At 37.3% G+C, this 13,962-nt stretch overlaps 1 protein-coding gene across 1 annotated transcript in view; it reads left to right on the top strand.

Moving 5' to 3' along the window:
* The first annotated feature begins 2,378 nt into the window (after nt 1–2,378).
* Nucleotides 2,379–13,962, top strand: part of LOC121313972 (protein naked cuticle homolog 2-like) — a 70,878-nt gene continuing 59,294 nt past the window's right edge. Inside the window, exon 1 of the mRNA XM_041246741.1 lies at nt 2,379–2,451. Within this exon, the coding sequence (XP_041102675.1) occupies nt 2,379–2,451 (73 nt within the window). The remainder of the gene's footprint in view (nt 2,452–13,962) is intronic.

The following is a 13,962-nucleotide window of genomic DNA, read 5'->3' as shown; positions in this document are numbered from 1 at the left end:
AGTGGCACGCTCATATCACACTAGAGCAGCCAAAACATGGTACTGTTATAAAGGGTGGGTAAATCCCCTTATCACACTAAAAAGCAACGCAAATTGACTAAAACTTAGCAGTAAGTTAAGATACAATTCATGTTATATTAGTCTGAAATAGCATCAATCATGGGTACCTAAAAAGAACAAAAAAGCCTTGTTTGTACCTCAAAATATATTAAATTAGCATACCTAGAGATTTGTGTCTCCTGTCTCATTCTCTATGATCTTCGGTCTTCTGTTATTGCTGCAGGCTACCAACCTCAGTACCAGGCTTTTGCAACAGTTTAAGTAAAATCTCTTAAACCTAATTCATTGGGCAAGATTTGTTTCACAAGAACAAAAACGAGTTAGCATCTTCAGAGGAACTCATATGGGCTACCAGTATATGGGATCCCCAATAACAAAAAATATAATTACATTCTAATGGCGAGATCCTTGCACTGTCCCTCCGGAATCCGTATTCAAGTATTTATTATTATTATTATTATTATTATTATTATTATTATTATAAGAACATGATGTAGTGGGGCATCATTATTTTGAAAATGTATCTACTAAACATTTTGACTGGATATTTTTTATATCATAAACCTGAAGTGCTGGATTTTAGCTCCACGTGTATAATATGTATATAAATGTACCTGTATATGCAGTCAAAAATGTTTACCAAATAATGCATGAAATGGAAGAATTTATTTATTTATTTATTTATTCATTCATTCATTCATTCATTCATTCATTCATTCATGTATTTATTTTGTTATTTGTGTAAAGCTATGTCTGGGTTTTTGTTTTGTTACCCTCTTTTTGGTGGCCAAATAAGTCAGGCTGTACTTGCGGTTCTTCAGCATAACCTAAAAACCTCTTGTAAACTCAGCTTTAAAAAGCTGCACAATATCAGTAACAGTAGTCACCCAAAACTGGAACACTGACAGAAACATATATACCATCCCAGATTTAAAAGGTCATTTGAATTTTTTAAGATAATTACTCTCCCTAAAAGAAAACTACATGTAAACCCAAATTGCAAAAACAGTACTACTAAAATAGGGTACCAAAAAGGTGAGACCTATTTGTGTTTTTGCGTGTAAACCAAGCCTTTGTTTCAAACTGTTCTAAGTGTGATAAGTACCAGGGGGTTCTTTTGGGTGTGGACAGACCCAACAATTACCTATGTATACTGCATAAGCTTTCCAGTTGTTGTCTTGGGCTGCTTCAATTTAGAAAGCTTAGGGGCTGATGTAAGGATATGTGCAAGTGATTTAAGGCTGCAAAACACCCATATTACAGCCAATATGGATGTTTTGCCAATATGAGCGTTTTGCACGCACAAATCACGTTTAGTTAGCGTGAAGTGGGACTTTAGCGGCCACTAAAACTGGCATATGTAAAGAATCAATTTCACCTGCCATTCTGCACCCGCTATCAAATAATCACTTTGCCATCATTAATCCATTTAACATTATAATGAGATTTAAGGATTTTGCCTTGCTGGCCCTCCAAAACTTTGCACCTCCTCTTACAAGGGGCAAGCTATTTTAGAAGCAAGTAATTAAGAGCTGTGTCAAACCACACACCTTCAGAGACCTGTCACTGGGCTCAGGAGGCCTGCTGTGGTACACTTCCTGATGCGGTGATGCTTGGCTGAAACCCAGGGTAACTGGCTGCATTCCTAAATTCAACCCTGAGAAGCAACAATCTGAAAACCGTTCCTAGACTCACTGTTGAGAACAGGTGATGCACAGCGTTGGCTCAACGCTGACTCAACGAACTCACCAACTCTCAGAGCTGGTGAGCTGCTCAACAGAAAGATGGTGACACCCACAACCACGATCAAGCTGTTATATAAAAATTATGAATGGGATTTAAATGTAGATACTGATACCGCAATCCACCTTCAGTAATTGTTAAACACACACACACACACACACACACACACACACACACACACACACACACACACACACACATATATATATATATATATATATATATATATATATATATATATATATATATATATATATATATATATATATAACAAATAAGACGCAGCAAATATGACAATGTAACTACAACCTATTTTTATATATATAGATAGATAGATAGATAGATATTACAAAGAAATGCAGCATATTTAGTAAAAACTTGTATTTAAGATTTTGGAATATTCTTTTTAGATTCTGAAGCTGCAGGCCGACATGCAGAATCGCTCTTTTTAAATTTTACCGTTTAGTTTCGGAATGCAACAAAGCGTTCCTAAATACCCGGAAGTGTTGTGACAATAGTGACGTTTTTGTTGAGTGAACACTCAACAGTATGGTTGAATTTAGGTATAGTTTGGGATGCCGGAGAATGCGGTGGTAAGGCGCTATCGTCTCACTCCTCAGGTCATCCTAGACCTGGTTGACTGTCCTGGTAACACCGACAGCCTTCACTTTCTCCACTACAGAGGACAGACTTTTTCCAACTAAATTTCATGCTGTGACCTCAGCCATAAGGATTTCAGCTCCTTAAAACTTTTCTTTTCTGTGCGCTGAGGACATTGCTGCCCTTCTGCTGATTTTTCGTGCTCCTTAAATCTCATACAGTGCCTACTGCTCACTGCACTCCTAACTTACTTCACCTTTGGGCTCTTAGTGCGGCCGCTAAATAGCCCGATGCACAGGTGGTTCTCATTGTGACCCTCATTATTATGATTGCAGATGATTATTTGTGCATGTTGAGTAATGTGCATTTCTCTTAAGCTTGCATAGGTTTCAGTGCAAAATAATTGCCTGGCCGCTAAACAATTTGGATTTTGCAGCCGCAATTGTTTGCACTGCGCCTATTCTTACCTCAGCCCCTTAATATTTAATTCCATCAGCCCAAAACTGATTGGGTCTGTGTTAAACCAGTCCAGAAGTTGTTGTGCTTTCTTTTGCCGCAGTTATGAAGGCTGCATTGCACACAAAAAAAGAAAAGGCTTTTCTTTATTTTTCCAGTCTGTTCCATTCTGGTTTTGTGTAAATGTATGTAAATGCAAACCAGATTTGCAAAACATATGGTTTACTGTAAGCTACTCTTGTAATGGAAAATAAAAATATATTTGAACTCTTGCCAGTATTGTGTTAAAATTGCAATTGGTAAATGTTAATGGCATATTCAAGTTCTGTTTAAGCCATTGAGGGTTGGGTACAGGTATTGTCTCAAACTGTTACACCCCATGTTTTTATTGTCTTACATATTATTAAGACTTTTTTTTTTTTTTTTTTTTTTTTTTTTTAGTGCTACCAATGTTATCATTGCACCCCCTTTATTGTGTTGAAGATCTGTTGGTGCATATTGATATGCAGACATTTCAACCATAATGCTACACATTCAAAGTTTACTACATCCTACTGAATCATTTCTTTGGCTTAAAGTCAATTAAATTCACTGCTCTCACAGCAATCAGACCATAAAGTACAGCAATAGATAACACCGTGTAACAATTTTTTTTTTTTTTTTGGTTCCTGGGTAGTAAGTGTTATTTCCTAATTGCTTATGCCTCAAAAGTATAGAAAATGGTTATTATTCCCCACAAACTTTGCTTTTGTGACCAGGTTGATATTTTGAAATTTACCTATTTTCCAGAACATTCCAGATATATTCAGTGCTGAGTAAACTTGGAGAAACTTCTAGAACTTTCCAATAATATAAATATTAGTATAAATACAGGGGCCTTAAGCCCACCAGTTCAGTTTAGTTCCAGCTGCCTAAGTGGATACATATCTGTATTTTTCTGAGATGGCATCAAGAGGCTGCAATGGTGGCATTCCTGATGGGTCTCCAAGGCGGTTTTACCAAGTTTCCCTGCTATCTTTGCCTTTGGGACAGCAGGGACACCAAGGCGCACTACCACAGGCGGGACTGGCCACAGCGGACTGAGTTCTCTGTGGGGAGGAACAATGTCAAGTGGGAGCCACTGGTGGACCCCCGGAAGGTGCTGATGCCACCACTGCACATCAAATTGTGCCTTATGAAACAATTTGTCAGAGCTCTAGATAAGGAGTCGGCAGCCATCAAGTACCTTCAAGACTTCTTCCCTAAGCTGTCTGAGGCAAATGTCAAAGCCGATGTCTTTGTCGGACCACAGATAAAGAAGATCCTGGAGTGCAATGAATTCCCCAAGAAGCTCACTAGTAAGGAGAAAGCGGCTTGGAACAGCTTTGTCGCAGTGGTTCGGGGCTTCCTGAGCAATCACAAGGCCGAAAACTATGTGGAGCTGGTTGAGACTCTGGTGAAGAACTATGGCACAATGGGCTGTAGGATGTCCCTCAAAGTCCATATCCTTGATGTTCATCTTGATAAATTCAAGGAGAACATGGGAGCGTACTCGGAGGAGCAAGGCGAGCGCTTCCACCAGGATATACTGGACTTTGCACGCCGCTACCAAGGACAGTATAACGAGAACATGATGGGAGACTACATTTGGGGGCTGATTCGTGAAAGTGATTTACAGTATAATCGTAAATCTCGAATAACTACTCACTTCTAAATCTTTTGTAGTCATTTTTGTATTACTTTAGTACTTTTTTCTGACTTTATGTGAACGAAAAGACCGCTTTCTCATTGGAAATAGGTAAATTTCAAAATATCACTGTCCTGGTCACAAAAGCAAAGTTTGTGCGGAATAATAGCCATTTTCCATACTTTTGAGGAATAAGCAATTAGGAAATAACACTTACTACCCAGGAACTAAAATTGTGTTACATAGTGTAATCTATCAAAATAATGTATTAATGTTTATAATTGTATGCTTAGTAAAATTAGAAAAATGAAGATACAGTATTAAAAAATAGATTTTAAAGTAACTAATAGTAATACTAGTCAAACCTTTCCACTGGAAAATTGTGGCTGTCTTCCTTATTAAAGTTCAACACAGTAATTTAACCTGGTAATAATATATATATATATATATATATATCTATATATATATATATATATATATATATATATATATATATATCAATTAATTCAGGCATTATAAATAAAGCAACCAACTTTAAATAAAATAACCATGTGGCACTCATTTCCATTTGTTTAATTAATAATTTAAAAAAATAGTCAGAGTGGGTGCGGGAGTCCAAAACATGCTGATCTATAAAACTGTATATATGAAGCCTGGAAGTGATTTTTTCCTTTGTTCTCATTCCCACAACCAAGCCCAAGCCTGTTAAATTAATATATGTCAAAATCCTTGTTTTTGCAGATTGTTAGCATTCAGTAATGCTTTTAAGTGTGAATGCTGCTCAGAAACAGGACCAGTTTAAGGGCTTGATTTACAAAAAAAACCCTTTTTTTATACAATCTCACCTCCATGAGTTAGCAAGTAGATAATCATGATTAGCAAGAAAAGGGTGAGAGTAGATGATCTGCAATAGTAGGTGCTGTCAGGCCAAAATCGTTTTGTGCAAAGCGTTAACAAATGCCGATGCAAAAGCAAGAGAACATGCCCTGTGTTATCTTTGCGCTATATGTTAACAAATGCCATTGGAAATCACGTTGGAACCACACAGGACTGTTCGCTCCCAGCCTAAGGTAAAGTAAAAATCTAGGTTTAAAAAAAAAACTCTGTTCATATTTGAGGTTCAAAGGCCTGTCATCAATAAAATATGTCAATCCTGCATGGTCTGACAGTAGGGGACAGGCTTCTAAGTAAGGCAGAGTTTGACAGACAAAGAATATTTGATGCCTGACAGAAACAATGCTGTTCCAAAAATTAAATCAGTTAAGCAGCCACCGTTATTGGATGACACATTTTCTTTATATATTGAAACCTTTAAGGCAGCAGAGACAATGTTCAGTTTATTTCCACTAACAAAATAAAGTCAAAAGTGATTTTTTGTAATAGTAATACAGTAATGGTGAATTATTCATAGATGTTGTGTGTGCATGAGTACCCTGCATTTATATGTGGGTTCTGAACACCCCCAAAAAGATGTACTACAAATGAAGGGGTTCTGTTACATTATACAACAAAACTACACTGTGTAAGTATCTGGTTTTGAGTATTAAAAACTATAAGGTATACCTAACCTTATCTATGCTTGTGATGCTTACAAGCTATAAACCTGCATGTCCAAGCAAAAATTAAACTCCCTTAGCCGGTGGTAATATGTTTGTAAGGTAAATATTTATTTCAATGATAAGCACTTCTAACTATATGGGAAAGTCAGTGTTTAAATACTGTAATGAATCTCCTCCTAGCTGCTGATGAGTTATTAATACATACATCAGCATAAGACACATGCTTACCTCTAAACTACAAGCTTCATCTTTAGTTGATGAGGCAAAAGATATAGAATATATTTGGTAAGATTTTCATCTTTGAGCTGTGAGGTTAGCAGTTTGCGTCCAGTGGGCTGAGATGCCAAGCCATTACAATACGGCAAGAATGGAGTTAGCAAACTTGTGCATAGTGTAAAGGTATCAGGTGGTCCCACAGCGCTACCCAGACTGGCAGGAGTCTGCTGAAATAGAATAGTCTAAATAATCTAAATCCCTCTAAAATATATAGGCTGCTGTTTCTGAGTTCACTGCTGTCCCTAGTTTGGTATCATCTGCAAATGTAAGCAGATTTAGCAGCGTGTATCTTGGTCCATGTAATTTATATAAATAAATGAGGTACAGAAAGGGTACAAGTACTGAACCTATGATAAATTAATAATACCCACTGGCCTGTGATAAAATTAAGCAAACTGCAAGCATACATTTTGTGATGAATAAGAATGTGCTAACTTGATTAAAGAGAAAGATTAAGGATAGGCTTTTAATTTGTCGCTAAATTATATTGTTTGGAGCTCCTTTTTTCAAAGCAAGGGAAGTGGGTAGCATTGAAGCCTATAACATGGTCATTTGATCAAACCACATGTACTGTAAGTCAACAGTTGTCCATTATCTCATGTACATTTCAGTACAAAGACATCTGTGTGTTGTCTTCCGAACAATATAATAGGATTTACAACCCTATAATTAGGCAATATAAACATCAAATACTGTGCATTCTACAATATCTATTGCTGTCAGTGCAAAATAAAAGTTTAGTGGGTTCCAGATAAATTACTGCCATAATATATTAGCTTTTTGCCATAAGGCACTATTCTTTTATAAACACCATTGCGAGGTCAATATGAACAAAGACAAATGGAAAATACCCTTATAAAAGTTTCCCATAGTAAAAGCATAGCAAAGTGTAATAAGGCACAGTGAAAGCATGATAAAGCATAGACAAGCATTGTAAAGAATATCATGGTATGGTAAAGCATATTAATAAAGATGGCAAACCATGTTAAAGTATGGTAAATGCATAGTATAACAATAGGAAAAGCATACCAAAACTGCAAAAATACAGTGGGAAGCATTTGTAAGGATAAGCATACTATGGGAACCGGAGATTGGTGGTAATATATTTTAATTTTAGAGATTAAGTTAAGAGTGTAAAATAGAGATTTATGGTTAGGATCAGTTTTCGGTTTAGATTCACTGTTTAGATCGAGGTTTTCTGCCTCAAGACTAATCAACAACTTGCAAGCTACCTTTGGCCTTTAGAAGATTTTCATGGTAAATATGCATGGTAATCTGACAATTTTTCATGAATTTTCCAGTGTATAAATCTATGCATTTATCAGGCAAGGCTGGTGTAAACGTGGCTATTAGCTATGACTGAGCATTTGAATAATTACATTTATAACAATGAATAATGTTACACCATTGACTTCAGTACCATCACCAGTACTTGATTAACCCTAGAATTTTGTAACCCACTTTCGTCTGGGCTGTGCAAAGAGGTCGATCTTTGCTTGGGACTCCAAAGGGGGCGTCACATTGGTTCTGACGCTCCCGGGGTGGGGGATGGGAAACCGGCAGGGATTCCTTCTCCTCTTCGCGCAACAACGAACCCTACTGGCCAGACACCGAGCACATTCAGAGTGGATAAGAAGCAGGGCTGAGCTCTGTTTTTCAGGATTGCTAGCCCACCCACCTCTGCTCTGGATTGCTCAGTGTAAAAGCGATTCTGGCTTTAGTCTTGTGAGGTTGGAGGACGCTCACACGCCCTCACATACCCTCAGAACGTCAGTGCTGTGTGGTCACTCTAAATTTTAAAAAAATTAAATAAATATAACTGTTTTCTACAGGAACATTCTGTACATTCTTTTTCACACAATGTTCTAATTGGTTTTTGGGATTTATTTGCTGAGGTCACTCAGCATGAAATTAAGTTATTTGAAAAAGCCTCAGCCAACATAAAAAGCTACCAAAAAGGCCATATGGTCCTTCTCTAGTGGAGAAAGTCAATGCTGTCAGTGTTACCAGGAGGACAGTCAGCCAGGTGATGAAAAGGTGGCAGGGCCTGTGGCCGCAAACAAAAGCAAAACTAGCAAGGCAGCACAGGCATGCAGCAGGAATGGGAGGAGGGCTGCTATCCACATCACAGCTGACACCGCTGGAGAGGCAAGCAGAGAGGACAATCCATCCCAAACAAAGTGACCCTGGGTTTGAATATGTGGGATCTTCTCCATCTTGCCCTTTTTTTCTGCCTGTCCTCAACAAGAGCCAAGTGTCGCTGGATCTAAAGTGTACCACAGCAGCCATCCTGAGGCCAATGACAGGTGTCTGAAGGTGTGTGCTTCCACTTTACGCCAGGTAAACAAGTTTTTATGTGTTTTGCAGCCGTAAATCAGTTTGCACATATGCTTACATGGGCCCCTTTGTTTTTTTCTCGCTCTTGGATTCAGACACCAGCTGTTACTCCATATGTAAAAACAAATTAATTTTCGATTAAGCAGTTATGGCATTTTGCGCCTTTATGGGTAACAGATTTAGCTATAAATTTTAATGCTGCATAAAAACTAGATTATCTAAGTATTACGTTTTTGCTTAGCCAAACAAATAACAAATCTTAGATGGCATGTGCTACATTTTCCCTAGCAAAAGAAAGAAAATGTGGGCGATAAATGTTAAACTTTTTAACACACAAAGAACTGTTACTTTGATTAACTTGCCAGAACATATTTAAACATCTATCCATTACTACACTGAATGTATACAAAAGTAAACAAAAAGTAGATGCTGACATCTCATTTTTGTATTGAAACAATGTCGTATACAATTTTAAATGGGTGCTACAACAATTAAATATAATAGTATCCCAATATATTATGTTTTATATAGGCTTTCATCTTTGTATAGTACATTGTGGCTATGCCCATTCTCAACTTAAAAATATAAGCTTTCAATAATAAGCAGCGTTAAAAAAAAATGTATTCACAGATGTTTTTGTCTATTTAGTTTTGAAAAGTATCCTGGCCTTTAAAAAAAAAAAAATAAAATAAAAAAAATTAAAGTACAGCTTTCGGGTAAGAGGTAACCCATTATTTTAGGCTGCCCATGTTGACAAAAGGACTTTTATAGTTAGCCAGACTTAACATTACAATCTGCAATAGACCACAATATAATTTAAATGTGTTGAAAAAAAAAACACCCCAAAGATTACTTTTTTTTTTAATTTATGTTTTCTAACTGTTTCTACTACATATATACCAACTGTACTGATTTTTAAACCTTTTTACCACATATCGGTTTTCAAAGCTAATCATACTGCTTAAATTATTGATGGAATTTTTGCAGAATTGCAGCCTTGTCTTCTCTAAGTTCGGGATTGGATACTAGCATTTCTTATCAAATGTCAGCGAACAGTTTTCAAGGCATCAGCAAGGGAGGTGGCCCCTCCATTTTCATGATTACTATTGCATTGAACACACCTGGAAAGAAAAATCCACCGCTGCGCTGGTACAAGAAGTTCAAACAGAAATGGACAGACAGTCATGGCTTTATCAAACCGTGGCAGAAAGGAGAAAAAAATGATGAACTGTGTAGGACCGATTTCTCAGCCAGCCACGGTGGCTACAATGTTGTCACAATGCACATAGGTTTCCAAACCTAGTTAGACCTGGTGACAGACCTGGTGATAGACCTGTTTTTATCACATTGACAAGCGTTTAGGAGGCTTTTAAGTTTCCTTCAAAAGTGAAAAAAACTAAATACAGATTGCAAAGAATGAAAACAGAAATAATATTGAATAATTGTGTAAATGAAAGGATTTTTTTTTTTAAATCTGCAAAATGTTGGTATGAAATATAAAAATATACTTTAATCTGAAGTTCGACAATATATATATATATATATATATATATATATATATATATATATATATATATATATATATATATATATATATATATATAAGTGTGTGTGTGTGTGTGTGTTATTTTAAGCTATTTCCTTTAACATATACATTAAAATAAAGGCCTGTTTGAAAATAGATGGAAACTATGTTATGCTCACCTCCTAATTACATACAATCAGAATGTTCCTATAGAGCTCTTTGCCCATGCCTCCTTGTCGTTTCTTTGTTTAGTCCTCCTCCAACTTGCAGCATGCCTTGTCCAGGGTGCCTCTTACTGCCCACTGACTATAGCTGTTATAAACCATCACGTCACAGTTCAGCCAGCTCACAAGGTGGGGTAACGTCGCCCAAAGTGCCACTTGCCCTGCTGCTGGCAATAACTGCTAATAATCATTACAAAACACTTCATCACTACATGGGGAAGGTGGTCCAGAGTGCAACTATTCCTACCACTGGTATCACTGTCATTAACCAATAACCACTACATCACAATCAGCCAGTACACAGAGCGAGGGAACGTGGCCCAAAGTGCCACTTGTCCTGCTCGCTGGCAATAGCTGTCATCAAGCAATAATTATTCATCTCAGTCAGCCAGCACACAGGCAGCTCTAGAGCTCAATGGACAAGGCCATGGGCCAAAAAGTATATTACCTTCTCTTGGTCCTTCTGTCAAACACCATAAAGATTTGATTAAATCAATCTTATCATCTGGTGGATGTCTCTGAATCAGTTGTTTCTTGTCTTTATCTGTCCACTTTGGTAACATTAGTTCAAGCATTTCATATTGGTTACTTTAATACTTGCAACATCCGCAGCAGGCGTTTCTTTCATTAAAGATAATTACAGAAAGAATGTCTGTGCACTAATAGACGCATGTAATGTACTTTCACAACATCAGAGATCTTACACCATGGGAACCTTCATCACTTGGGCCAATTTCTGTAGCAGTCCATACATACATCTGGTACTATGTAAATTTAATTTAAACAGTGGATTTCTGGAACATCTAGAAAAAAGCTAACAGTATAAATGTGTTTGCACTGCTTGAAAGCATCTTACAGTTCACTAAAATGAATGTAAGCAAATTTACAGACTATCATCTCACTTCTGTACCCATTGCACAGGTAATGTGTTTTATTTTTAAACGGTGTGATTTCAATTGTGTAGTGTACAAAGTGCAGAAAATAATATAAAAAGCAAGTATGAAAATATATTGCAGCAAACATGGTAAAATTACGATAAAGCGTTGTAAATGCAGAGGAGGAAAAAAAAAAGATAATTTTCCAGTTAATTTGGTGTGTAAACTGAGATACATTTCAGACACAAATAAACAGCGAGTTCAGACAGAACAGCTAGGTGGCGCTATGGATGCGATCGCATTTAATGCTGTACTGCAGAGCATAGTGTAGCTCAGTTTCATCAGTGTTCAAATAGTTTAGATGGGAAACCCTGCAGCAGACTTTTACAGCTCGCACTGTCTCACCTTTTTTTTTTGTTTTGTTTATTTTTTTATTGCTGTTTTTACACAGAGGAATAGCACCTATTTTAACAGGGATCAAGTCAAATTAAAACCAACAACATTTGTAACCTATGGTAAAGTCTGTTTTTTATATTTTGTCGCTCAAGTCTGTCGTCTTTGTCGATCCACGTCGATATCGATCCCACGCGGCTACGCGAGGCGGCGCTAGTGCGATAGGCAGTTTACCTACGCTTTCTGCTATCGTCGCTCCTTACGGTCTGAGCGTAAAATAGTACGAATCGGACAGCAGTTATGTTTGAAAACAGCTATTAACTTTTCGTAACAGAAGACTTCTGGGATTGTTTGCTATTTGGGATTTACAGTTGTACATCAAACTCCAAATGATAATCTTCTTGGTGAATAATCGCGTCGGGGAATAGCAGCTGGAAAAGAGAAATACAATGGGGAAACTCCAGTCAAAACACGGTAAGAGACACATAGCACGCTTAACTGCTGTTTTAATAATTAATTTTAGTTTGAATGTTTTAACAGAAATAATAATAAAATAAAATAAATATAATAATAATAATAATAATAATAATAATAATAATAATAATAATAATAATACACTGAAAAGTGCTTTTTATTTTTTAAAGAATAGTATATTACACGAAAAAAGTGTAATTTAGAACCACCCTACTAAACCCATGACATCGAACGTTCGCCTGGTTTCAGACTTCCACTCCTCCTCATATAATCTTTATATATATATATATATATATATATATATATATATATATATATATATATATATATATATATATATATATATATATATACTGTGCAAAAGTTTTAGGCAGGTGTGAAAAAATGCTGTAAAGTAAGAATGCTTTCAAAAATAGACATGTTAATAGATTATATTTATCAATTAACAAAATGCAAAGTGAGTGAACAGAAGAAAAATATACATCAAATCAATATTTGGTGTGACCACCCTTTGCCTTCAAAACAGCATCAATTCTTCTAGGTACACTTGCACACAGTTTTTGAAGGAACTCGGCAGGTAGGTTGGCCCAAACATCTTGGAGAACTAACCACAGTTCTTCTGTGGATTTAGGCAGCCTCAGTTGCTTCTCTCTCTTCATGTAATCCCAGACAGACTCGATGATGTTGAGATCAGGGCTCTGTGGGGGCCATACCATCACTTCCAGGATTCCTTGTTCTTCTTTACGCTGAAGATAGTTCTTAATGACTTTCGCTGTATGTTTGAGGTCGTTGTCATGCTGCAGAATACATTTGGGGCCAATCAGATGCCTCCCTGATGATATTGCATGATGGATAAGTATCTGCCTGTACTTCTCAGCATTGAGGAGACCATTAATTCTGACCAAATCCCCAACTCCATTTGCAGAAATGCAGCCCCAAACTTGCAAGGAACCTCCACCATGCTTCACTGTTGCCTGCAGACACTCATTCGTGTACCGCTCTCCAGCCCTTCGGCAAACAAACTGCCTTCTGCTACAGCCAAATATTTCAAATTTTGACTCATCAGTCCAGAGCACCTGCTGCCATTTTTCTGCAACCCAGTTCCTGTGTTTTCGTGCATAGTTGAGTCACTTGGCCTTGTTTCCACGTCGGAGGTATGGCTTTTTGGCCGCAAGTCTTCCATGAAGGCCACTTCTGACCAGACTTCTCCGGACAGTAGATGGGTGTACCAGGGTCCCACTGTTTTCTGCCAATTCTGAGCTGATGGCATTGCTGGACATCTTCCGATTGCGAAGGGAAGTAAGCATGATGTGTCTTTCATCTGCTGCAGTAAGTTTCCTTGGCCGACCACTGCGTCTATGGTCCTCAACGTTGCCCGTTTCTTTGTGCTTCTTCAAAAGAGCTTGGACAGCACATCTGGAAACCCCTGTCTGCCTTGAAATTTCTGCCTGGGAGAGACCTTGCTGATGCAGTGTAACTACATTGTGTCTTGTTGCTGTGCTCAGTCTTGCCATGGTGTGTGACTTTTGACAGTAAACTGTCTTCAGCAACCTCACCTTGTTAGCTGAGTTTGGCTGTTCCTCACCCAGTTTTATTCCTCCTACACAGCTGTTTCTGTTTCAGTTAATGATTGTGTTTCAACCTACATATTGAATTGATGATCATTAGCACCTGTTTGGTATAATTGTTTAATCATACACCTGACTATATGCCTACAAAATCCCTGACTTTGTGAAAGTGTACCTAGAAGAATTGATGCTGTTTTGAAGGCAAA

The sequence above is a fragment of the Polyodon spathula genome, chromosome 4 (genome assembly GCF_017654505.1).
Source record: "Polyodon spathula isolate WHYD16114869_AA chromosome 4, ASM1765450v1, whole genome shotgun sequence".
NCBI lineage: Eukaryota > Metazoa > Chordata > Actinopteri > Acipenseriformes > Polyodontidae > Polyodon > Polyodon spathula.
This window is presented reverse-complemented; position numbering and strand designations above follow the sequence as displayed.